General features: G+C 43.8%; 1 protein-coding gene across 1 annotated transcript in view; it reads left to right on the top strand.

Moving 5' to 3' along the window:
- The window catches only part of gli3 (GLI family zinc finger 3), a 92,003-nt gene that overhangs the window by 581 nt on the left and 63,796 nt on the right, over positions 1-27,626 (top strand). Inside the window, exon 2 of the mRNA XM_038730904.1 lies at positions 16,061-16,234. Within this exon, the coding sequence (XP_038586832.1) occupies positions 16,102-16,234 (133 nt within the window). The 5' untranslated portion in view covers positions 16,061-16,101. The remainder of the gene's footprint in view (positions 1-16,060; positions 16,235-27,626) is intronic.

The following is a 27,626-nucleotide window of genomic DNA, read 5'->3' on the forward strand; positions in this document are numbered from 1 at the left end:
AGCTCCTTTTTAAACAAGATGAAAGCTTTCGATCTCGGATCCCAAAACAGCCGAAAACGCGCCACAGACCGCCTTACACTTGGCCTGGGTGTGATTTATTCTCTGTGAAATAAGTGTTGGTTGTTAGAAACCCCGGATGGCACACTTAACAAGTATCAGACAGGCAGAAGTGCATTTTAAAACTAGTTTGAAGTTGCATAAAGTTTGGTAGAAATGAAAAACGTTTTGGATTTTTGACTAGGTGTAAGACAGAAGAAGAAACACGTGTAATTCTGTTGGGAGTTTGAACTGGAACTTTATGAACTTCTGCAGACATGAAACTTTATTGGACTTTTGCCTGAAGAAAGGCGCGTGGGGGTGGGGGTGGTGGGGGCATGCATATTATGTATGTGCATGTGTGATCATATTTCAGTGTCTGTTATTGATTCGGTTCATCCCGTTAGAGTTCTGCAGAAACAGTTACATGGACATGCTCAGACACAATTTTATTTTTAAATCCATCCAAGATTGTGACTGACCCTGGCCTTGACCTTTTAACATTTAGACATATTTTCATTTTCTAACCATATTTTACACAACTCATTTCTTACAACATTTCTACATCACTGTTTTATAATATTGTCAAAACTTAAAAGTCAATTTGAGAACTTTTTTTAAACACACAAGAAATATTTTCACTACAAAACAGGTCCATATTAATACTTACATTTGGTTTTAGATTTTGCCTTGAACAGATATTTTTAAACAAGTGGAAAATGCAGTGTGCCACTGATGTGAAGATAGTTAATAATAGTGTGTATCCATTGCACTTTCATTTGATTTTCTGCTGAAACAAGTGTCTGTACCTGACAGAGTCAAAGCATTTAGAAGCAGGAATCTATCCGTTTCAATCTGACAAATTGATTTGCATTGGGAAGTTTTGAAATGATTATCTATTTCACCTGAAAGAAAAGAGAACAATGTTATACAGGATACATCATAGGGTGCTTGAAGGCATGTGCATGTGCTCAGAGAAATATAAGCCCATTACAGTGGGGTGTGGCCCTGCAGGGGTCCATATGGGGAGATTTATGGGGCCCCAAGCAAAATTAGAAATGATGTGAAGTCACCGTTATTTAGTTTATTATTCACTGGATTTATCACAATTAAATATGGATAAGAAGGACTAATACAATCACACGTTTGTCCCTTTCATAGACAGTCTTCATTTAAAAACAAAATCAACACTAAAAAAACAAACTCTCAAATGGGCTTGTGCAGGATGGAAAAAATATCTCTAACTGTAGTCTGTGTGTTCGTTTTGGGGGTCTGGGACATGAACATGTTTGAGAGCCCCCAAGCCTCCACATGTGCGGATATTTGTTTGAAACTTTCCCTCCTGTCCTCGCCAGCTGTTCCACATTTTATCTGCTTGTCTGCTCTCGGGTTTCATACAGACGACAAGGGTCCGAGGTGTTCAGCCATGCGGGGCAGCTCAAATCCTCCTTTTTTTGACACTTGGCAAATTATTAACGGGGGTCTGGCTGCCTTGAGATGGAACAGTGAGGGAACACACCAAATAAGATGTTTAACAGCGCACGTTCACACAGATAAAAATCTCCATTTAGCTATTTTTATGAGGCTGTTCCATCATTCATCTTGGCTGTGTGATTTGGCTTTGAGCAGAGTTTTTGCAGGTCATGGTTACATTTGTCTAATAAAATTAAAAAGGCGGCTTTCACATAAACTGTCATTTAATATGTCTCTTATTTTATTTATAACAACAAAATAACATGTCAAAGGACCCACAAGTAGGAAATGAATAACTGTCATGTCAATGATTCAGCTCAGTTAACAAGAAAAATAAGGAATAGACGGATCTGGCCTTAAACCACTCAGATTTTAGGCCTGATATTTTATATTTTAAAATGACATCATGAGAATTATAATTTTCTTTATTGAGATTAAACAAATAGGGCTGTACATGTGTCTCCTATATGTTTAGTTTTTGTGGCTCTGACTTGTTCATCATTTTAAAAATATACTTAAAAATGCCATAAAATTGCCTGTGTATAATTATTATATGAGAAAATTATGATGACTTCTGATTTTATTTTCAAAGTGTAATCAAAACATAAGATGTGAGATATTTTTCACGAGCCTTAAAATAAGTGTGATAAAATAAAATTTCAGAGATAGAAAAATCTGTGACACTTTTGGATTTAATATTCTATAGAACAACTAACACAACTTTTAATTTCATTTTTTTTCTGACAAAATGTGGATGTCAGTAAAATGTTTAATTATGTTTTATATAATAAAACATATATAACAGCATCACATTGTGAAAAAATCACTCTCCAAATTATAAATGTGTCAAATTATTATTATTATTATTATTATTATTATTATTATTATTATTATTATGTGAGAACAGTCAACTTTGTTTTTGGTACTATTACATTTTATCTAAGGGAAACTACCAAGGGGGATACTGATGTCAAACAGGTGCAGCTTTACCCCCAAAAAAAGGACATTGCCTCATTATGATGCAGCAGCAGTGATGAATGCAGCAGTGTTTAAGATGCTAATCTGCTGGAATGAGATGCACAACTCAGAGCCATTCGCTTACTGTAGCCAGCAAAGATGTATCATTGCCGCTCTCTGCTTCTTCAGCTCCATGCGTGAGGAACAGGCGGATAACGTTTCCCTCTGCAGGAGTCAGTCCGTCAGATAGCAGCAGCATACTGTTTTATCTCAACTTTAAGCACTCCTTTAAGTAAAATTATGCATAGTGACACTGGCCCAGTTCACCCGTGACCTGGCAGAATAGGGGCTGTCATGTTAATGCAGGGAGATGACATACTATTAGCTTTTGAGGTATGGCCCTCTCCTCTTAAGGGCCTTGCATTCACAACTAAAGGCAGATTCTGTCCTCAGGCCTTTTACACCCCGCAGAAATAATACCTGTAATCAGGTCTGAATGCAAGAGGCCCTAATGAGCTGTGTTGTTGTGCTAATGCTGCGCCCTAAAGCCCTCAAAGAGGTGGCAAATGTTTCGTTAAGACGAGGGTAATGTGAGGAAGTTGATTTTCCTTAAGATAATGAGGACTGTAGTTTATTTTTAGTGTTAACTCGCTTATTTTGCAGGTTTTTCTGCAGGTTGTGTGTTTTCCCTACTTTTGTGTCTTTTTCTAAATGATTTTGTGTCTTGGGGGTTTGCATGAATCCCACTGAAGTAGAAAAAAATAACAATTATTCTAAGTTTTAAAATACACACTAACCACCCGACCAGTGAAAGTTTGGAGTAATTCCCTGTATAATTTGATTAGCTGTTGCTTCCTGTGCATATACCTAGTGTAGTTGAGTAGAAGGCCCCCAAAAGAAATCTCTCACTTTGATGATTTGGTACTTTGATATGTTGACATCAAATGAAACAGACACAGTGGGGAAAGAAAGAGGACAAGTCAGACAGAGGTAGTGATTGAGGAAAAAAAGGCAGTGCATGAGAGCGGGCGGAAATGTGTGTGTGTGCTGGTGTGGTTTGCGAGGCACGGAGGAGTGCTATGAAAAGTTGGGCTGAGATGGCAAACCTGAGTAGCGTCAAAACGTCTGGATGCATTTGCGTGCGAGCAGAGACAAGAAGGGGTCTTCGGGTGTGCAAGGGCTTCTCCTTGGCCTCCTAATCCCCAGGCCCAGCCATCCCTTCAGGGCATGCCTCAGATCTGGCTCTCTGGCTCTCCGTGCGGACAACCCAGCTCTGCCAGCAGATTTAATATGCTATGTGTTCCTGCTCCCCCGGCTCCCCTCCACCTCAACCATCATTGTCCCAGAGCGGGACCCCTGCTCCCCGCTTCAAGGAGCCTGCTAAAGGCACCTTTCAAGCTGGGTGATGTCTTTGGATAAGGCGTTCGTACGGTGGGGGGAAAGTGGCGATGAAGAGGGTGTGAGACAAGATATTGTACTGTAATTTCCGATATGTATATTACACACAATCAGGAATCTTAATACACTTGGACCTTTCACAAACAGCATACTGGCGCAACAGTGAAACACCTCACCACACTCAAAATGCACGCATGTGCACATGTTTTATTTTGTCTCTTTTTCTTTTTCCCTCTCAAGTGGAAGCAACTTTTTTTCATTTGTCTGAAGAAATAAGAAATGGGAGGAAAAAAAGTGGGAGCTCATGTTGCCTTAGCAGGGGCTGAGAGAGGGCTGGTTTGTTTTCCATGGCTTTGGCCTGTTGGAAACTCCTACTGGACCTGACAATTAGTCTGGTCAACTGCTCTCCCAGAGTGAGGCACCGAATACGGCAACAACAAAAAAAGAACAGTCAAGTAAATTTGAATCAAGTGATTTGCATTTATGATCGATTAAGTTGTGTTTGACAGCTTAACATAAGCCCTGTTGTTGGTCATGGTAAATTCTATTACAAATATGCAGGTTTATGTGCAGAGTGTGCCAGCTAGCGGCTGCGTTTTCTTTTCTCACATACTTGAGGAGAAACAGGACAGGTCACGCCTGCATGTGGGTGCCGCTTTTCCCCTCCTCTGTTTGCTGTAGCCGTTGTAAAAATGTCTTTGAGTCTGCGTGTGAAGTATAGCAGCAAGAGGTGAAGTGCTTTGGTTTGGGGCCCATTTGCTTGTGGGCTGTGTGTAAAGTTCAGCGCCTAAAGACCCTGAGTCCCGGGGCTGGGGCTGTTATTGCAGATGTGGCATTGTGTCAGCTTTGATGGGAGCCGGTTGTGGCATCCGTGAGGGGGTCTGTGCTTTCTCGGCCGGGGTGGTGATTGGGAGACAGATGAACTGGCTGCTTGCTGTGAACAATGATCTGTCACTTACCCCTGCTTCTTGATGTGTGAAGCCATGAGTCATGCTCTTTCTACTCCAAGACACCACTACCCAGTACGCACACACTTTTCCCACTCCAGAATTATTTGAACTAAGAGAGAAAAATATGTTAACTGTGCATTTTCTAAACAAAATTCCTGTCCTTTCACCAATAATTAAGTTATGCATTGTCATGCTCACAATGTGAATCCCGTGTGTTTGCAATCCCTTGCTGCTTGTAGTTGTCTTTCAGTGGGAGTTATGCTTGAGTCTTCCTGCATCCTGGAGTGGAGGTCAAGGAGGGGTCTATTGTTTGAATGTCAAATGTAAATCCCAAGGTTAATACCTGAAAGAGGCACAGGCCCAGACATTCTCTCTCCTCTCCAAACATGTTTAGATGAGTACCTCTTCCCCCTTTTTGCTCCTTCATTTCCTTCTGCTGCAGACTTGGGGCAAGTTGGAAAAGGAGGGGGTCGGGCATCCCGTATAAACCCTCTAGTGTGTTCTTCTCAGCAATGAATGCTAACAGACCCTGGCTCTAATAATGCTTCATCTTAGAAAAACAAAAGGGGAACTCTACTATCTGAGCAAATTTCTGCCCCAACCTGAAAGAGCCCTCCTTTGACAGCGCAGCATTTGAAGACTAATCGTTTTTTCTCATGCAAAGCATGCTGTTTTAAGAGCCCGGGCCACAGAAAGAGAGGGGGCTGTGTTTTAACAATACTCCGCAGGGAGTGAGGAACAGGGTTCGGGGAGGGGAGGTAGGGTTGAAGGGAGGGGTGGGTTTCTCTCTCCTTTGCTCCTTAGACAAAGCCCAGTTCCTTTCAGGGATGCATGGGGGGTAGGGTGCGTGGGTGCGTGGGGAAGAGGAGGGAGCGTCCAAGAGTTTGAGTTCCTTGAAAGAGAGGGACTCTAGCTGATTTAATGACAGTTTGTCATCATGGCTCTTCCACCTTCCAGAGAATATGTAGGGTTGGCCTTGTGGTGACAGGCCTGGAAAGAAGTGGGCCCGAGAAAATTTATAGAGAAACAGAAATATTAACGTGTACATGGGGCCCTTAAAACGGCTTTGGCTATTCCTGCCAGACTGGTGTTTTTATTAAGAGGGGTCGACATGCTTTGGAAATATATCTTATTCATGAAGAAAGCCAGGTTAGACTTCCGAAAGAATTCATTATATTCCCCCAGATGCGGCTTTGCGGGTTGCAGCCTTCCCTCGGAGGACGTGGAGCATGGAGCACGACATTGTAAAGCCTCCCTCAGTGGGCACGGGAGTGCGAAGGGTCCCATTTGTCAAAGGTGCTGGAGTCTTTTTCCCTCCTCAACACTTTCCCGGCTCAGTCTCAAACTCATTGTCTGAGCAAAGGCAGGACATTAGTCACCGCAACACCACGGGAGCCTGCAGGGCTAAGGACCAGTGCTCTGGAGCCCGGGCTTGGACAGAGGGGAGGAGAGAGGGTAGAGGGTGGAAAGGAGGGAGAGGGGGGAGTGACGGAAAAAAGGTGAGAGAGGTGCAACAAGGGAGGAGGAAATGTGGGGTAGTAGGAAAGTGAGGAAGAGGGAAGACGAGAGTGCAGAGTATGTGTGTGGGAGAGGGAGAAAGACCATGGGGGGGTTAGAGGGAGTGGAGTGTGTAGCTCTACCTCAAGGCTCAGTATGTAAGCCCCTGTCTACCCCCCAAAGCTGCTTTCACAAAGAGATTTACAAGACAGGTCTCCGGTGTGCTTTGCTGCCCTGCATTATGAGTGAGTGAGTGTATAAATGTGTTCGTGTGTGTGTCTTGCTGAAATTGACTTTTTGGGGGTTTTTTTAGGACTTGTTTTCTTTTTGTATCATCTATGCAAGAGAGATATTCACCAAAATTTACCAATCCAGGCAGGTCAGACTCAAAACAGCCCCAGTGGAGCAGTGTGAATAACCTATTCCCCCTGGTGGCAGGGGTTGTGTGTGTGTGTGTCTGCGGCTGAGTGTGCATTCACGTGTGAATGTATTTCCCAGATTCACACATACACGGGATCCTGTTAGCTTTTGGAATTATTTATAAAGCCCGGCTTTTGTGTGGCGCTCTAAGTCCCTGTCTCCTCCCATTACTGCCTATGACTCTACCTGGGGCTTCCTTCAGCCCCCAAATGCTCCCTCAGCCACCCTCCCAGCACAAGGAACTGAGTTTGGTGTTATATCTAAACCCTTTACAGCTACTAGTTTCCAGAGAGAATCACTTTCTTTCTCTTTATATTTACTGGCTTGCTCCTCTGAAAAAGTATTTTTCTCATTTAGAAAGTCATAATCTGCAGAGACAAACACAGTCTATACACTTCAGAGAGACACACAAAGTTATGCCGACCCATCCCATATGGCCCTAATTACCCTGTAATACAGCCCCCCCCCCCTTTTTCTTGCACGGACTGAGCGGGGGTGAAGTTTTTAGTGTGTTTGAGATGGTTTATGTTAATGTTGCTTTTATTGAAACAAGCTGGGATGTGATTATAGTCCTGCTCGGTACATATGAGCAGTGAACTGCTCTAGTTTCCCCATCTCCCTCTGGCATAGAGATCAATGCAAACCCGCTAACGCAGGGTAATAAGCCATTAGTACACACATTGTTGGAGAGATTTACATACATCGACCGGCGAACTGATAAACTAGGTTCCGTGTCCTAGAGGTAAAAATTATTGTGTGTGTGAGTGATTAGCTGAATGAACTCTGGGTTAGAGTGTGTGTGCGAACCATTGCTGGGTGATCTCTTCCCAGTAACTGCCAATCCTGTGTGATAGGTGCCAGATTGCGTAGCTGGGAGCCAGGTTGTCTCTGCTTGTCAGGAGAGCAGGGTGGAGGAGGGGAGATGTGAGGATGATTACACTGTACACTGTTCCTCTGATCTGATTCATCACCAACTGTCTCTCCTGCAAAGGGTGAACTTATTATCCCTGTCTCAACTTCCACCGTGGAGCCAGCTGCTCTCCATGCTTCCCAATTAACCCCGGGCACCCGTCAAACGCTCCAATTAAGGCCTCCTCCTCCTCCTCACAAATTTATTTGCCTGCAATAGCCGGCCCTGCTCCAGTTGGGATGCTCCAGCATGCAGAGAAGAGTGAGTGAGTGAGGCGGCAGGCGTTGAGCGTGTTTGTTTAGGAGCTGTCCTAAGCAATGGCGTTACAGCTCCCAGATTTATTTGAGGCGGGGCTGCAAACAGCTGAAACGAGTAAATACTCCCAGATGTTTGGCTTCCTCACGATCAAGTCGGCAGGCCTGAGGGGGCTGCCTGTCTAATGACAGTCTTGTTCCTTGCTCGTTATGCTGGGGATTTTCAGGGGGCCATTTTGTGTCTGTGCACTTTGGAGTTTATGGGAAGTTTTTTGTTGTACACTTGGCAGTGCTGTGAGGTTTATAGCATCTCATTCCAGTGTCGTGTGGTGTGATATCGTCTTGGTATTTGAGTTGCGTGAGTCTTCTTCGCCGGGCTGAGAGTTTCTTCCAAAGTCAGTCTTTCGAAAACCGAAATATTCAGTGTGTTTTTGATGCGTTGGTTTTTGATGAGCAACAGCATGTGTGTGTGTGTGTGTGTGTGTGTGTGTTGCTGTAGGTGGTGTACAGGTTTGGCAGCACTGCGAAATCCTCTGAGACTGCCTGTGTGTGTGTGTGTGGGGAGCTTGCGCAGAGGGATGGGGGGGCTCTGTGGCTGATATGAAAGTGAAGGGAGAGAGTTGTCTCCCGCCGCTGCCGCTGGGAGAGCCGTCAGGGAGCTAGAAGTCTCCGGGACTCCCTCTGAGCTTCAGCTGTCTTTGATCTCACACCTCTGCTGCTGTATACTCCATATTACTCTATAGAACACACTCTCACCTGCTGCCAATCCTGCAACACAGACCCACAGTTAACATGGTTGAGCCTCACAACTTGTATGCTCCACTAGCGACCTGCACAAGGGCCAGTGAACCCATTCACGGTGTTGTGGTTTCATATCAAAACACCACTTATGCATCAAAGAGGGAGGAAAACTTTTAAAACAGCAACTGCAAGAATACTTAATGAAAATAGTGGGCCGCAACAACTGACTATTTACATGATCAGTTAATCTGTTAATTATTTTTGACATTGATCAATAAATCATTGATTGTATAAGATGTCAGAAAAGAGTGAAAAGTGCCCATGAGAAGTCATTAGATGTCTTCAAATGTCTCGTTTTGGCTAATTAGATAGATTTTTTTCACTTTTTAGGAGCTGGAACCAGCAAATGTTCGGCATTATTTCTTGATAAATTACTAATTGATTCAAGTAATCAATTTTCAGCAGGGCTGTTAGTTTAAGAACAGCACAGCCACCTCATTAAAAGCATGTACTTTGTGTTGCATGCACTCCCTCCCCCTTTTACTCCTGTCCATCACCATCACAGGCTGGAGTGTTGATGGAGTGACCTTATTTTAAGGTATTTGTCGATCCGTCTGATGAAAGATAAGGAGAATACGAAGATAAAACAGAATCACCCGTTTTTGCATCTGTGGAATGTGTGACCCAGTGTTACCCTTTTGGATCCATTCCCATCCACACAGGAAGCATTAAAGCAATGCCATTTCTTCCTTTTCTCTTCCTTTTCCCCCGCTCTCCCTGCATTCCTTCTGACTGACTGCGGCACATTTCAGGACAGCTTCATTCAGCATTCCTTTACATCCCGATATGTTTGCCCTCCCCTCTTATTTTTTTCAAGTCTCCCTCTGTTTAGGCTTGGCTTTATCATGTGGGAGCCAAACACCAAGACAACTTCATCTCATCCAATTTTCACCCCTTTAATTCGGTTTAAATGGCATGGCCGCGAGGGCCAGAACGGGAATTAATAAGAGCCAATAAAGCTCGCCACTGGGGCATTGAGGCCAGTCTTTAAGTAAACATTATGACTTCTTGAGGGGGGAATCAGGGCCAGTACTTGATGAATTGTGGCGGTGCTTGGGAAGGGCTAATTTCTCACTTAGCCGTCCTGATGGGGCTAGCTAATAGGCCTTGCTTTGCCTGGCTGATTGTCTGCTGGCTTTATTATTGTGCATTATAGCGCTGCCCCCTGGCTGTTGTTAGCGTTCGGCTCCGGAGACGCCAGGGCCCGTCATTAATCACATACCAGCACTGACTCACTCGGCTCCAACACTTATCCCAATGACACAAAGGAATGAAGAAAAGGAAAGAGAGATGGAAAAAAGGAGGGAAAGAAGGAAAGTAGAAGAGGGAGTATGCATGAAATAAGTAAGGAGGAAAACTGAACAGAAGAAAAGAAGGGGAAGTCTAAGTGGCCAGGGCAGCCTCACAATGACTTTGGAACCTGTAGCTATACAGCCTCCGTATTGCTCTCAGTTGTTCGGTTGCCTCAAATTGTGCTACTCTTTGTGATACACTTCTGTCTCAGGCACAGAAAATAAGAGGAGTGTATTCTATAGTCCCCAGGGCTAAGTGTGAAGACCTTGTGTGAAAGCCATACCTGCTGCCACTACACTCACACAGGACCATCTATCTGCTTGATCCTTCTCTGAGTGCACGTGTGAGGAGGAGGCAGAGAGCGAGAGAGAAATGTGTGTGAGGTTTTCATCAGTACAGGAATTTCTCTTCCTCAACTCATCCCCTCCCTGGGGTCCCCTCTCTTATTTATGTTCTGCACACAGTGATCGCACTTGCATACTGAGAGGTGTATAGAGCACCTGGTGCATCTAACTCCTATATGCACACTGTCAAACAGTCCCTCTTTCTCCCTGTGCCATGTTCACCCCCCCCCCCCTACACACATGCATTACATAGGAACTGTGCTCTGAAACAACGCAGCACATGGCGTAACATGTTCTCTTTCGCTGTGAAAGCACAGTGAAGGATGTTGTTGTCGCGCTCTGGTTGTGGCATCGTGCAGAGTGCTTTCTAAAGCCTTGTATGAAGGAGACTGTTTTCACTGGAGATGAGAGGCCCACTGACAGGAAACAGACCTCACTCTCTTTTGCTTTACAGTGTGCGCCATGTACAGGGCCACTCGAGTGGAAACCTTAGCTATAGAGTATGTGGTGGCTGCTGCTACAGAAGTGATTTTATAATAAACTGAATTTCAACTGATAGATACAAGCAAAGTGTGCTATAAAGTAGGGAAAAGTACTTGTAATCGAAAGTTCACGGCAAAAAACTTTTGCATATATAAAAATGTTTTTCTTTTCTTCCCAGGGACCTTCATGGTATTTGGCTGAAGTGATAGGTTGCATTGTTTGCTTTAGCTGAACAAGCACATTTCCCTTCTTTTCAAGAATCAGGAAAAGTGTCTGATCAAACAAAGGCGCTACGTTTTAGCATGGGAAGAAAATGAATAAAGTGGAGAGCAGGGGAAACCAATACTGCATAACTGGGCCACCACTGCAACAAAGCTGCCTGCATTATCCATTGTCTCAGTCTTCACAGCCCCATTTGCCCTGACACAAGTGGCTCATGAACAAATGCAAAGTCAAAATAAATAAACAATTTAATAAGCAGGGGGCTGTGGGGAAAAGGCGCAAGATTTCCATTGTGGCGCATGCTTTATTTGCTCCTTATCTACTGGGTAGCGAGCGCAAAAGAAGCATCGTGTAAGCATTACGATTACATCGTGTGGGTTTGTTACCCAGGAATGTAAGATGCACTCAGCTCATTCTGCGGTGCAACACACAACGTCCCTCACCAGCCCTCCAAAGCATCTCAAGTGGAGAGGTCTGAGGGACCAAGACGCACGCGAGGATAATCTTATTAGCTCCGCTGAAAGCTACTGATGGGCTGTGTTGTCACACTGTTTGTCCTTGACAAAAAATATAAACAGTCCTCATTTGCACAGGCTTTCCCTTTTCAAATATTGAGCGGTGCACTTTGTGATAGCAGCCCATATTGTTTGAGGAAGGAATGCTGTTATAATGCTGTGCCCCTGGTGTGAAGATAAATGAAAGACAGGTAGGTCTTTTGTAAAACTTTAATGCAGAAAAAGCATAAAATATGCATTAACTTTTCCATGCAGTATTCACGAGATGATTTACTGATCCAAAACATAAACCAATAAATCATCGCAATAAATGTATCAGCTGAAAGTTTTACAGTGTAACAGTAAAAAGTGGGACTCACACATCACAATAGGTTGGTATAGAAACATGTAAATGAGCAACAATCTGAATAGCTCGACCATGTCAGTGTATACAAAAGGGTGAGAAGGCCTAGCACTAAACCAGTTTGCATGTGCATATCTGGGATTTGATATGTGTGTGTCTGTGTGTGGCGGGGTGTGACTAATTCCTGCTAAATGGCCCTTACTTGAGGGCCTGGTCCCCATCAGCTGTAGGCCAGACTTAGTGCCATCTGGGCACAATGTTAAGTTTCACTGGTGAATGAGAGCCACAACCACCAAATCCCCCCCACCACCCGACCCTTCGCCTTCCGGGGCCGAGGACAAGCCATAAGTGCAGTGTTGAACACAGCATGGAAACCTAAGTATGTGGTTTCCTCAGAGGGCCATAGAGTTTAAGAACACCTCCTCAGTAGGGATTTCGAACCCGTGACAGGTCCTCTAACCACCAGCGAGCATTTCCACTGTCTCCTTAAGGGGCCTCATCCCCTCACTGACCTTATCCAATGCAAACAAATGCAGCCTGAGCCAGCGCATTCTGTTTTATTGCTAGATTCAGCTAATCTTGCTGAAGGGCTTAGACTCCTCCTCCCTCTTTGCCCCTCAGTGTTTTAGTTATCCCAGCTGTGCAGGAGCCCTTAATGTTGTTGGCATAGCTGTGAAATGTGCAAAAACACACATTGTACTCGCAGGAAAACATGCGCAGGCATGCAGGGGGCACAGTGAGGTGTGCACACACATGCATGCACGCATACATGAGCGCGCGCGCGCACACACACACACACACACACACACATTCTCATGCTCCTCCCTTTCTCCATTCATTTTCTCCCCCTCTTATCCCACTTTTGCTCAATCGCTGCCTCAATCGTCTCCATCTCCCATCTCTCCCCTCCCCTCTAACTCGCTGTGCTGCGGTGCGTTTGTGCGGTGTTGATAAGCCTAAGATAGCAGATCTCGGTGGTCGCTGATGTAATGATGATGAATGCTGCGGCGCTGCCAGTCTCCCCCCTCAGGGGCCCTCGACGCTGAACAGTCGCCCTAATGAAATGAACACAAATACAGTACCCAGTCTGTGAGGGGGGGTTGCTAAATCTAAGAAGACACTTCAAGAGTTTATATGAAAATGTCCCCCAGTTTCTGAGTGTGTGCCATGCATTTGCTAATGTGTTCCTAAGGACAGAATGCAGTGCAACTGGAGGTACACCTTAAGAACTTTCATAGAGTTAAGCTTGTAAACATGTAGCCTTTAAATAACAAAAGGCAGTGATTATTTGATAGCGTTAGCAGTCGTTTGAGCTTGCACGAAGAAAAAAAGAAAAAACTGCATTTTTTTCTATCAAAGGCAAAAGTTTATTTTAGTGTTTCACTTTGATGCGTACAATTTGCAGATGACTTTCAACTCGGTGCCTTTGTCACCAAGGCGTATAATTTATGTTAAATTGATTTGCTTAATGTGCTTATAAAATAAGAATGTTTTTTTTTCTTTTTCCGAGGGAACCGTCTGAATTGTGGTATTTTAAACCTCTTTAATCGCCTCCCTTTCTGTGTGGAAGGATTACAGTTGAGCACAAATAAAGATACACCCTCTTTTTCTCTTCTCTAATTGGGTGTAGGACAGACATTTCATGGGAAAGACATTAATATGAAATTAACATTTATTTTGGGTAACAACAGCAACCAATGCCTAGTTGTAATTCCTTCTTTTGTGCCAGGCCTCTGTGACACACCACAGATGCAGGCTCTGTAAGGTAGTCCCCCATACAGACGGTTATTTCTGTGCTGTCTCGTGTAAATGTAAATAAAAAAATTGGTTTGTAAGTACATTAGTGTTTTCTTCAATGAAGGTTCAAAGTGCTAAATGAAAATGACATGACACTCAAACTAATTCTGTATGGAAGTAGGATCTCTGTCATTAGATCAACATCTTATGCAAAAGGATAAACACAGAAAAACTTTCACAACAAGAAGAATTCTTTCCACATGATAAAGGCTTTATTTAAACACAGATGGTGTCTTTGTGTTGGTGAATTTCTGAGTGTTTTGAAGGACTGGGACAGGGCGAAAATGAGCAACACCAAAGGCGAAAGCAGAGACAGGAACATGTGCAGGTTTGGGTTTGGGCGTCCAGGTCAGAGGGATTATGGGTGAAAAGGTCCTGCTTTTAATTGCTGCTTTGGAACTGTGGCCTGCCTTGTGGAACACAAAAGGCCGGTCAGACACGCTTCAGTGGCTTGGACTTGTGAATATTTGCCTGACTGGTGGAATGCCCCGCTTTCTCTTCACCTCCCCTCCAAACCCCTATCCCGGCCCTCATATTCACTGCACTTCCAGCTCTTAGCTCTGGTCTGACTCACCTGGGGGCGAAAGTTAGACACACATACACGTCTGCACACTTTGCACGCAAAGCATGTTGGGAGCTATTCAGTAACAGCTGTAAAGTAGGTTCTCTCCTTGTTCTTTTCGCCTTAACTGCTTTTGCTCAAGTTCAATCATTAAAATGATGTAATGACACTTTCAAAGAGGGAGACAAAAAAAAAAGCCGCTGATTACGCTCTCGTTTCAGTTTCTGAAAGTAAATGAGCACTATGATCAGTTATCGTAGTAGGAACTTGCAAATGTGCATGTGCAGACATACATGCGCTGTGCATATTCTAATGATTAACTTGCTCATACTGCAAAGACCCCCAGAAATGAAAGCATTCACTCTATCAAACACATGCAGCAGTGATTTGAGATGATATCTGTGCAAGTAGGACAAAAATGTCTTTGGTTGGGGGATGATGACTACACATGTATTCATGTGGGAATGATTAGAGGACAAGCTCTTGTTTAATTCTGTTTTGATTGGTAAGGGAGTAATTGCATTGTGTTTTTTTTCCTTCACTTTTTTTTTGTAAGCCAGCAATTGCTTACAGATGTTGTTGTCGGGTCAGAATGGAAGACAGACTCTGGTTTTTCAGGGGGTTGGGGGAAAAAAACAAACAAAGCGCACAGTGTTTGTCTGAAGTTTACCCCTCACCACTTCCCCCTTGCCTTCCCTCCTTGGGGAGTTTGTAAAAATCAGCCCCCCCATCCCTTCTCTTGTAGTTTCAGCAGCACTGTTTGCGTTATAGCTGGCTTTACGGCTAGCCTTTGTATCCATGCATGTTTATAGGGTGGAGGACAATTAAATGGTACAGTTGTGTAATTAACTGGTCTTTATTGGAAAGAAATGTTAGTCAGACTAAATATTTTAACTAATTATCCATGAATTATGGAGTCTAAGTAAAGGCTTTGTATTGGACCAAATGAAGCTGTCCTGTACTTTGTGTAAATGAGTGGTTGTGTTGTATCACCGTGTTGTCTCCATAATCAGAGACCTCCATGACCTAGATAGAGTTGGGTTTGTAGACGGCCTCTGAGGTGCTGAACTGAGCAGCATGTCTGCTAGACTGTTGGCTGAACCCCTTCTAAACCCACAGACAGTATTAACTTGAACCACCTTTATTCTTTGAAAGAAAAATTGCCCGGCACCATGATATTCCCAAAAGGGCCTTCAAACAAGCCTTGTTTTTTCAGGACTGTGAACGTTTCTCTCTCTGTGGTATCCCCTTAAGGTTTCTCCTTTCTCTGTGGAAAGGCTGCTAGAGCAGGATTATCAGTATATCCACAAACTGCCTTTTACTTCTATTCTGAGATATAAAACCTAGTCAGGATGTCCTGCCTTGCTATGTTTTATAGAGTTGTTTTTATTTTTGACAAGAAGTCAGAAGTTTAGTGTGACACAGTTGAAAATAAGGTAAGCAAAATGTTGGCTTTGGATATTTAAACACAGTTAGCAGAGAAGGAGATCAGTCCCCTGACAAGCAGATCAGAGCCCAGCAGGTTTTAGTTAAAATAAATCGGGGTGAGCTGGTGGATTGACCCGTGGTCTGCTCTGGGCATCATGAAAAGGGAGCACTGGATCTGAAGTTTTCCTTGCAAGGTTCTCATTCTCTTTTCCTGAGGCACACTGTTGTTAATTTTTTTTTACTTAGACCAAACAAAAACTACATAAGTTTATGCACAAATTAAACCAAAGATTTACTTATTTTGTGCATCCCGATTCACCTTGTCTTATGTGCTTTGTTTCTTTGCATTCACCCGTCTTCTTCATCTTCTCCACCAGTTATCACGTCTCCATGAGGTGTTGAGGAATGAGCAATTGCCATGGAAACCCAGTCCCAGGCCAGTTCAGCAGCTGAGAAGAAAAAGAGGGTGGAGACCATTGTGGCGACTAAGGGCTCATCAGCGCGCAATGACATCAGCGAGAAGGCGGTGGCCTCCAGCACCACGTCAAACGGTACGCGTCACCACAAACAGCATACAGTATAATGTAACTGCCACTGTGGTTAATGTAAATATAATCTTTTGGAATACATCCAGTTTTGTAAAGTTTGGTCTATTAGTTGGCTTACCAGTTGAGTAATGGTATCATGATTGTAGTGACCAAAATCACGGTTATCAGTATTATGACAGTATTGTAAAAATGTGCCTAAAAATGTTAAAATGTACTGATACACTGAAACCATTTCAACAAATTTTATATTGAAAACTACAAATACAATTGCCATTTTGTTTGCATAAACATTAAAATAACAGCCAATACCTTTTGTAAACATATGAAAACCATCTAAGTGCGCATTATCATTATGAAGATCTCATATTATATAGATAATGCAATGACCCCATGCACAATTACATGAAAACAAATAAGTCTTTAGAAGACAGTGATAGTAACTGCAATGAGCCAAACAACTGACATAAATACAGAGGAGTCTGCAAGTTTCTCATGTTCTGACACTTTTACAACTAATTGATAGCTGATGGATTTAAAATGAACAGGATATGCTGGTTGGTTGACAATACTGCGTAACATATTATCATGTACTGTGGGCGAAAACAGTCTACAGACACACAACGCAACACTGAGAGCTTCAGTTCAACGCTAAAAGTTAACTCACCCCGCGTTTACTATAAGATAATTTTCATCAATCAAGTTTCCCTCAGCGCTCTACTAAAAACCAAAAAAACGAGACTTCAGAGTGACTGAAAAATCTCTGCAGCGCTGTCTTCCGTTGACCCAAACAGACCCACGTTGCATACTGCGCATGTGCGCATGCTTCTTGGAGACTGTTGCTAACTTTGGTTGATGCTGGACAGTTTTTGCCGTGAGTTTATAATAGCGAGGTAACTGAACCCAGTATCATGGTAATTAAAATGTGTATGGTAATAATAACTGTCGGGAATTTTATGGTTTATCATTAAATCGGTAATCGTTTCATCCCTGCAAATAAAATATCTTTAGTTTGGATATTGCTTGTGACCTTCTGATCTCCAGCTCAAGATGGTTATGAAATGTGGAGAAATTCAACCTTCTCAGGTCGGTCACATCTGTTAATCAAACTTCATCATCCTGTGGCTAAACATGCCATTGAATCACAAGTTTCATCCATTGTTATCCTAAGTATAGTTTAAAGTCACGAAGGCTTTATGTACTGATGTGTTCCAGACCTCTGTGAGCTACAGAGGGAGGTTTGGCTACCTGCTGTTACTCAGCATATTTGAGCATCGGGGCCACTGACCTACTGGGGATCAAGGAATGTTTTTTGTGCTGATGTTCTCATTACTTTAAGATGAAACTGACCAACTCTCAAAACACATGATTTAAAGATTAAGACATGCACAGACCCTTGCTCACGTTACTTATGTTTACTTTTCCCCTATTCTAGTGATTCACAGTAAGTCACAATCAGCCCTCACTGGTAGCAAAACTTTGACATGTTTACATAGCAATGTCTTCAACACATGCTATTAAAAGCGGTGCAGAGCTTACAGTTCACTAAGCCTGTGACCATTCAGCCTTTCATTTTCAATTTATATGCTGGAATGAGGAATATTATATATACATATATATTTTTTTTACTGTAAAGCCTTAGAGCATCAAGTCAAATTCATAACAAAACCAAAGTTGAGATCACTACGGCCCAAACTGCAGCTGTGCTCATTAGCAGTGAAAGGATGTGGAAGTTTTTGGGAGTGGAGGGTTGGCTTCAGTAGCTGGAGCTGGTGGCCTGAGTTTTCTGTCACAAGCGCCCCCCCCGGCTCTGCTGATCTCATGTGTAATCATCCCAAGTGTGAATCCGAAACAAACAGTCCAGGAAAGGGTAAACAAGTTGTTTTGACTTCCTCCCCCGTATGGGAGTTATCTCAGGAAGTGGGTAAGGTAATGCATCCTGAAGCAGCTTGGGAACACTCTCACTCTTACTCATTCCCAGATGGCCAGCACTGTTTTATTAATTAAAGGAGCAGCAAGGAGGCGGGGAAAAAAAGAATTTTGTTGTGGAAAAAGCATGGGTGTAATTTAGCTCTGTGATTGTGGATTTTTCTTTGTAATGTACTGGTAATTACAGCTCTGAACAGCAAAAGGTTTGTCTTTCAGAGGATTCTCCTACACAGCCACGTCAGAAGGTACGCTACAGCTTTAAGCAAGGTTGCCCTCCCTAAAATACAGTAGTCTCATAATTCACTTGATGAAGGGAGGGATGATACTTATCTGCAGAGAAAGGTCCCTTTTAGATCCCAAACTCTCTCTTGGAATCAGAAGATAGCTTACACATTCTTTGTGTTGTTATAATTACAGCACATTCCCGAGTCGCCCCCAAAACTCATAACCTCTTATCAGGTGTAACCCTACACTCGCCTCAACTTTAACCCGCGTAGCCCCTGCCCGACCGCCTCCATCCAAACAAAAGGTAATTATGAGCAGCTGTGGAATCCCAGTGACTGGTTCTTCTTAGGAACGCCCGACAAAATATTTCCCCCCGTCAAGCAGAGTAGCGGCCCCTGATCTCAGCGCAGTGGAAACCCCTCGGTGCGCCCCGGCAACAGCGTGCTACGATAAGTTGTGAAAAGTTGAAAATAAGTCATGTTGGGTGGGTGGGGGGGGGGGTGTTGGCAGATGTATAGCTTTTAGCTTGCAAGCAGGTATTGATCTGATTACATCAGTGGCAACGTTTTTCTGTTCTAATTAGCAAACTGCGCTCTTGTCTGGAAACTGATTTAGCTCTAAAACCTTCACTTTACTTGCACTACAGGAATAATTCTCAGCTTAATTCCCCTCTTGTCCCCAGTCTGAAAGTTTTGTCCAAGTTGAGCAAGCCCAGAGTAATTATTGAGTCCTGGTAGAGCGTTCCCACATGGTTGGCTAAATGGTGGCTTCATCCTGTGTGCCATTCATCTCTGTGCCCCCTCCTCTTGCACTGACAGCTCAAAAGAGCCGACTGTGCCACAACAATGCTGTGATTGGTGCTCTTTAGGAGTGGTTCGGGGGGGTGCTCTCCCCTCCCACCCTCATCATTCGGCAGGCAGGTGGACCACAAAGTCCCCCTGATTCTTTTGTTGGGTCCCGAGAAAAAAAAAAAAAAAAAAGATGTCCATGCTCCTTGGCTGAATAAATCCTGTCGTCATGGGATAATTTGCTATTAAAAAAAGAGAGAAAAAACAGGGTGTGTGTGTGAAAGGACAAAAAGAAGGGTAAAAAGTTTCTGGTTGGTTGGACTTTTATGATATTGGTGCTGCTGATTTGAGGAAAGAGAGGGAGTTAGTGTAAATAATAGGATGAGAATTGAGAAACGGGGAGGGGAACAAGTGGACACAGTTCTAAAAACTTTCAGGGAATGCTGTTTTAACATGACAGGGCCTCTGTAATGCAGGTTATGAAGTGGGTGATTTTTTAATGATCATGCTAAAAAGGGCAAGAGCAAGGAGGCAAACAAGTTAAGCCTTAAGGGGCAACAAATGTTAAGCTTTCGTGTAGGTTACCAGTGAAATCCCTAAGCGAATGGAAAGCGTGGCTAAAGTGTTTAAAGAAGAAAAAAGAACACTTGAGTGCTTTGGAAAAAAACCCTCCTGATGGGAGGAGAAGGAAGAATGATACAGAGAACGGGGAGAGATAGAGGAAGAGTGAGGGCCACCTTCTTTTTAGGCAGCCATTTAAATGATCAACAGTAAATAGAGGGGAATGTCATCTGACAGAAATAAAGTTCCCGTTAACAGCGGGGATGGAAAGTAATTTACAGATACGCTGTCCCCGCCATCTTTGTGCCTCCCAGATAAGGTTTCATTTCAGAAACGGATAGGAGACATTTTCACTTACGGGCCCCCATTCTGGGACACCTGTGATAACAGCTTGTGGACCCCTAATTGAAAATGGGTTTCAAAATGGATTTTCACTTTTCTTCCTCCCTCCTCTCCCCCTCCATTCCCTCCCTCCCTCATGACTAAACCCCCCCCCCCGTCTACACCCAGCTCCAGCTCCATCCCTTTTTTCCTTGGTGTTGCCTTGTCGTTGGCAGAGGGAGGCAATATTGGAAGGACAGGGAGGGAGAAAGGAGGAAAGGGGGGAGGCTTGGGGGAAATGGAGCGTTGGGAGCGGATCATCCCTCAGCCCGTGTCACAGCTATGACAGCCGCATGATCCGTCTTATTAATGAAATCATTGATCACTTGATGGGACTCATAATCAACTGTTTCTCCACTGTGTCCTGCCCCATCTCCTCCTCCTCCTCCTCCTCCCCCCTCATGCTGCCACCTCTGCTTTCCACTTTTTTATCCCTGTTTTATCCCCCCCGCCCCCCCGAAGAGATGAGCCACTTTGGCAATCTGATCTTTTTTGTGTGTCTGAAGAAAAAAAAATTGATAGATAGATAAATACATAAAATTAAAAAGAACACCCAGACACTGCCTGACAATAAATGCTGACAAGGGATTCAGCATCTGGAGATCTGATGGGGGTTTTGAAATTACAAGAACTGGAAGAAATGTATCTGCTTACTTTCTTAAATTGGCTTTTTCTTTTAGAGAAAACAAGTTGGTAGTTATTTTAAGAAATACACTTTTGTTTGTTTGTGCATCTCTACTGGTAAAAGGTGATCTCTGTATCATCTCTATTTGTGCTGTATGTATTTCATGGGGACCAGAGGAGGAAGCAGGGGACCCTCTGTGTTACCCTACTCTACGCTCTGCCTGTGGGGGCTAATGAGAGAGGACTGATGGAGGGATAAGGGACCTCATGGGAGCTCTGGCTGGCCTACGGGTCAAACAGCACAATGGAGGAGGCGTTATAGGGCCTGACACACAACCCCGCACAGGAAAACTGGCTTTTAGTGTCAAAAGACCTCTGTTTGGTACATCAATTATACATAAACCACATAAAAACGTTTAATATAAGCAGATTTATATAAAAGAAAATATTAATTTATATTGCAGTTTTCATGATAATACATCAAGAGGTTTTAGAGATATATAGGTATCTAATATAAACTCTACCTGTAGATTAGGGTTTGTACAGTCACACTGGCCTCATGTGCACACAGTGGATGTGATTTGCCTTCACTGGTGAGCCATAGCCATTTCATGGACCTCTGCACTGAAGGCAATTTCCTGCAGCAGTAGGGGGACGGGCTTTGGCAGAGCCACCTCACAGGGGCCTGAGGCACAGGATTAGCTTAGCCTCGCTGCTACTCAGGGCGGAGGGGAATGTCAGCTGCCCAGCCCAGTTCAGCCCAGCCTGGCCTCTCTTGTCTGGCACACTTCCACATGCCCAGATCTGCCTGCTGGAGCTCCACTGCTCCTTCACTGCTGGAAGATGCAAATAAGCCACTGCCTCAAGACTTTTGCACGCTGTGGAGATGCCGCCAGAATTTAACTGTAGTGGAATTGCATCCGTTTTGTTTGTTTTTTGGTCGGTGATCATCTGCATTGGCTTCCAGTAAAATCCAGAATAGAATTTAAAATCATTCTTCTTACCTGCAAAGCTCTTAATGGTCAGGCACCATCTTATCTTAAAGAGCTCATAGTATCTTACTATCCCACCAGATCACTGTGCTCCCAGAATGCAGGGTTACTTGTGGTTCCTAGAGTCTCCAAAAGTAGACTAGGAGCCAGAGCATTCAGCTATCAAGCTCCTCTCCTGTGGAACCAGGTTCCAGTTTGGGTTCAGGAGGCAGACACCATCTCCACATTTAAGAGTAGGCTTAAGACTGTCCTCTTTGATAAAGCTTATAGTTAGGGCTGGCTCAGGTGAGTCCTGAACCAGCCCTTAGTTATGCTGCTATAGGCCTAGACTGCCGGGGGATTTCCCATGATGCACTGAGCTCCTCTCTCCTCTTCTTTCTCTCCCTCTCTATGCAACCTCATCCCATTAATGCATGTTACTAACTCGACTTCTCCCCTTTCTGGTAGTCTTGTGCTTTCTCGTCTCTCTTCTCTCTCCTCCTATCACTTCCTGCAGGTGTTTCTGGCTCTGGAGCTGTGGAGTCTGGATCTGTGGTTGCGAGTCACCTGCTGCCCCCGTATTCCTGCTCGACACCCTCTGCTGCAACTATTGTTACTAGTCCTATTGTTATTATTGTTATTATAATCATTAACATTATGATTATTATCATCAACACTACTATAAATATCTGTACCATTTTTCATTTAGTCTATAGCAACATCACCTTTACTGTCTGTACCTCTTTGTGTGTATATTATGTAGGCTGCCTCCCTCCCCTTTCTCTCCCTCCATCCCTCTCTCTCTTTCTCTCTGTTACTCTCTCTCTCTCTCCCTCTCTCTCCTTCACCCCCAACCGGTTGAGGCAGATGGCCGCCCACCCTGAGCCATGGTTCTGCTCGAGGTTTCTGCCTCTTAAAAGGAAGTTTTTCCTTGCCTCTGTCGCCTAGTGCTTGCTCTTGGTGGGAATTGTTGGGCTTCTGTAAATAACGCTGTGAGATAACTGTTGTTGTGATTTAGCACAATATAAATAAAATTGAATTGAATTGAATCATCCTACTTGCCCTGGTGGGTATAACAAGAAATATAGCTTTGAACCTCGATGAAAGCCACAAAATTTGCCCTCAAAGGAAATTATGTTCATTACAACTTGTCATGTTTTTGGAGTTTTCCAGTTTTCCAGTGTATTCAGTTATGATACATTGCACTCACCAAAGCAATTGCTGAGATATGGGAACATATTGGTACAATGAAGCCAGACAGGACAAGAAACATGAGCAGTCAGACAATTGGACATGTTGTAAATAAGCCAGATTGTTTTTTACCACTTCATTTGGATGGATAAAACCCTACGTGACCGAACCTGAAATGTCAGCAATAATTCTTTGTTGCACAGAGACAATGGGTAGATGCACAACCACAGTAAATACAGCAGGTGAAAGTTGAACCACGAATTCAGTCTGTAAACTGTGATACATGTTTGCAACAGACAATTTGGGTAACACATGTATTGCTTGGCTTGGTTTTCTCTTCCAAGTAAGTTTGGCAGCCTGGGGTTAAAAACCTGTATGATTGTGTTCCTTGCTTGGAATTCCTTTTAGTGATGTTGCCACATTCCCAGATCCTCGCAATCAGCTTGGTGAGTGCAGTAGTATTATTACCATTAGTGATCATGGCTAAAACTTCAAAAATACGACCCAAGTTGTAATTGTTTTTTCCCTTTAATTTGACTCAACTCAGAATTCAAGTTGCGCACTGATACGGAGAGGAATTGCAATTTGACATCTCAAGTCATAGATTTAATTCTAATATGTTGTGATAATTCACGTTGACCATCACAATGGCTCTTTAGAAGAACCTGAGATCATTTCCACTGACATGCTGAGAGCCAGAATAGCCTGGGAGTCAGAGGTCACCCGGGTCAGAGGGACGTCTGTGAACCAACAACCAGCCTCACAAAGACAAATCAGCCTGCCCTGTGTGAGAGGATCGGGGGTACATCGGCCAGCCTGGCCATGCTGCATCCCAGCTGCACTGTGGCCCTGCCGGATCTCAGAGAGGGTGGCGCAAGGGCGACCATGGGCCCCATAAACTCATAAACCCATAAAGTGGGGAAACAGTAGTTGATTATTCTACCACTCTGTCCCTTTGTCGGTAGGCATCAGTGGCCTCCCTCCTGCCAGGAGGAACAAAGCAGGAGTGTCTTGACCCTGCCAGGAGGATTTATTGTGGTGTGTTCTTGTCCGCGTCCTCTCTGTTTTGTTCGCTCATTCACGCCTCCTTACCACAGTCGGGTTCTTGTTGAATGGGATGAAGTAGCAAATAGTGGCCTTGCCACCAGGGTTGGATTTTATTTGAAAGAATCAATGTGTACGAAGGACAGGTCCTACTAGTGACCTGATCTTTTGCATTCTGAAGTGATTTTGTTTTGATACTGTAAAAAACGTTCAAAACCGTTATTTTAAGGCATTTTCTGCATTTTCATAGTTTAGTTGCTTGTTTTGTTGACATAGATGTGGTAAGGACAAGAAATAATCGGTACCATAGCTTGTGAATAATTGGTTCTCACATGACATTGCTTAAAACTCATGTGCATGTTTTATGTGTACATTACAAGAAAAGGCACCACAGCTAAATCAAGAAAACTACTTGTGGTGTATGCACAATGAGATTCAATCAATGTAATTTCTAAAGAAGTCATTGAATATAAAAACAGTTTAAATAACAGTTTAAATAACATTTTTGTGTTGTGATAGCATGTGAACTTAGTTTGTTGTACAAGAGCACATGAAGAACTCCTTCAAGTTATTGGTTTATGTCCAGTTAAGGAAACCGTCCAGAAATATCTGAATGTAGCAGAACTTTTGTTTTGTGCCTGAAACTCATTTTTCACTTTTGTCTGTCTGCTCTGCACGAGACTCACTGGATTAAATCAAAACATGCTTTCAGGTTTGAGAGAGCAAAAGGCCCTATACCCCATAATCTTTCTCACCTGACCTCTACACCCTCTGGGCCTTGACTCTCACCCTTCTCCCTGCTCTCCCTCCCCTTTCCCCACCCAGCACTCTCCCTCGCAGTGCGAAAGAGGAACTAGGATCAAAGGCCATAAACCATGGCAGTGATTTCTGGTGATTGATTAGAAGCAGAGGTTGAGAAGCAGCAGCTCTCTACCCTCCATTCTTCCCACCCTTCAGTGCTGCATACGCATTCTCCCAGGGCTCTCGTAAATAGCTCAGGCTTTAAGTGTGAAAAGAGTTGCCACGATTGGCAGACAGAGCCCAGAAACACATCCATGCTGGAGCTGCTTGGCCAGTTTTCTGCCTCTTCCTCCTGGATGGCAGGGGGGTGTCAGTTGATAAGAACCATTTGTTGTCTTGCTTGGATCTGGGGAGGGACAGTGTAATCCCCTCACCCTGTTCTGTTCGCAGAGCTGGAGGAAAAGAGCAGAGGAGAAGAGGAGGAATTGATTTTCAGAGAGAGGGCATGCGGAGAATTGAACTCAGATGTGTAGCAGAGACAGGGTTTGAAAGAAACATTCTACTTGCGGGGAAACAAATCTCTGTAGCTTACAGCAGAGGGGCAGTGCAATTTGAACTTGAGCAAGTCCTTCTAATGTTAATCAATTGCATAGTTGTCTTTCACCATTCTCTCCCCGCCTCCTCCTCCCCCTGTCCCGAGCCCAACTCAGCCTGGAGGCCTCTTGACAAGCAAGTGCTCCCGTAAAGGCATTTTAATAGGCCGTGTCCATTCAGAGGCACTGAGATTAACGCTTGAATGACTTCTCCTACATGCATGCTTTTGCACAGAGACACAAATATACATGCACCTCTCTCTGCCTTTCCTAGCCTGCCTGACCTCACCTGGAGCTGAGTCTAATGATGTTCGGAGTGTGGGCCTCGCAGCGACAGCTCCAGTCCCGGGGAGACGTGTCTCATGTCAGACTTTGCGCCAGACAGACTCCAATAAGGAAAGGGGGGCGGTGGCGGGGTGGGGTGGGTGTTCTTCAACGCAGCTGGAGCGAAGCCAAAACTAAAAGTGCAATTCTCTGAAGGTTTTGTTTTTCCTCTGTGGTATTTACAAAGTGATTGAGCGCATTTTTGAGTGTCATGGAGTATCTCATTACGCTCTTAAAAGCCTCTTATCCATCCACATGTTCTAAGATATTTACACATGCAATACATACTGTGGATAGTCAGTCAGTCACGCATGCAAGCAGACACATAATCTCTCATTTTCTCTCACTTTCCTAGACTGCACCAAACTGTACACACACACTTGGTGCAGCTGGAGGATGGGCCTTCATTATTAACTGTTTGGCGACCTCATGACTTCATCTTCAGAGCTGTCAGAGGCGGCCCACATTATGTCTCCCCTCGACTCAATGGGCTCTTTGTTCTGGCTTGGCTCTGGAGCAGCTCAGCATGGGGCTGCGTGAGTCCGACAGTCCCACTGCGGCTCTGGAGGGAGGGAAAAGGAATGGATGCAGGAGGGTAGTGGAGATTTGAAAAAAAAACATGGGAACTGGGAGAATGAGGGATTAGATCAGGAAATCAGGAGTGAGAGATTAGCTGGAAGAAAGTGCGAATGAGATGCAGAATGTGAGAGGTAAAAGAGGGAGAATGAAGGATTGAGAGGAAAGGAAATGCTAAATGCAACAGGTGAATCTTAAAGTAACCTTTTACTATGATCATTTTAAACACTGCCCCCCTTCCATCCCACTGATTCATTCCAATATGAACACCACACCAGATTATGAAGGCAACATGTCATCTGAGCTGCACCGGCCATCCTTGTGTGGAATGTGGGATTAATGGCAAAGTAATGCAGAGATTAGAGAAGGAGGCGAGAGTGCAGCGTGAGAGGAGGATTCGCCAGGCGAGAGTGACAGGAGAGGTCATACATGAGGAGAGCTCATTACCGAGAGAGGGGACAGAAACAGGAGGCAGAGAGATGAGGGGAGACAGAGAGGGCGAAGTAAGAGAGGAAAATGGATTGAGATATGTTGAAGGAGGAGATATGAAGAGAAAAACTAAGAAGTGAAAAGATGAAAACAATTTAGGAAGCCACATAATATGTGGCCAGATAGAGTGAATGTGTCCCATCTATGGAATATTAAAACTTTCACATTTGTAGACTTTAGCATATTTTTAGCACCAATGGTAAGTCAAACTCACACCATCTGCTCCATTTTATTTCTAATGTCCTGGTGCCATTATCTGGATATGTCCATTTAAATTTCTGTTGATGTGGCTGGGATATGTGTCCTGGACATATTTTCCCATTGTAAATTTAAATTAAAAGCTTTGTTTTATTCCTGTCCCCATTTTCATTTAAATAGAAAACTTTCTTTCTGATAAATCTGTTTGATGGTTATAGACATTACCACTTTCTTTCAAAGAAGTCAGTCAGTTTGGTACAACGACCCTGGCCCTGAAAGTGACATCTGAAAGTGAACTGATTTGAACTGCTTGATGCACTAACATGGTTCTACAAGGTCTAACCTCTACCTTCAGCCCGTTCATTAGTGGAGCAGGAAACAGAATATTAGGATTAGCGATTGGATGCCCTATTGCTCCTTCGAAGTTGTACATGGTCTTGTACCACTGACTTTTTGATCAAATAATCCGATTTTTTCCCCAAGGTAGGTCCCACACTGCAAGTCACCTGTAATTATTTATAGAGAAAATTCATAGGATTTTTACTTCTGGAAGATTAAATAACTCCTCTCTCTATTACACACCACATTGTATACTTAGCAAGCGTGTCGCCTGATCTTACCTGTCACATACTGCTCCAGTCCATCATAGCATGCAAAGCTGCAACTTTCTGTATTGCGCTTTTTATTGCACTACAGAGCCACTTGTCTAATCATATAGAAAGTCTGGTGCCTTTTCCTTTTCCCTACTCACTTCCACCCCCAG

The sequence above is a fragment of the Micropterus salmoides genome, unplaced genomic scaffold (assembly GCF_014851395.1).
Source record: "Micropterus salmoides isolate LMB-PRFRI ecotype aquatic unplaced genomic scaffold, ASM1485139v1 Ms_hic_scaffold_1, whole genome shotgun sequence".
In the NCBI taxonomy this organism is placed as follows: Eukaryota; Metazoa; Chordata; class Actinopteri; order Centrarchiformes; family Centrarchidae; genus Micropterus; species Micropterus salmoides.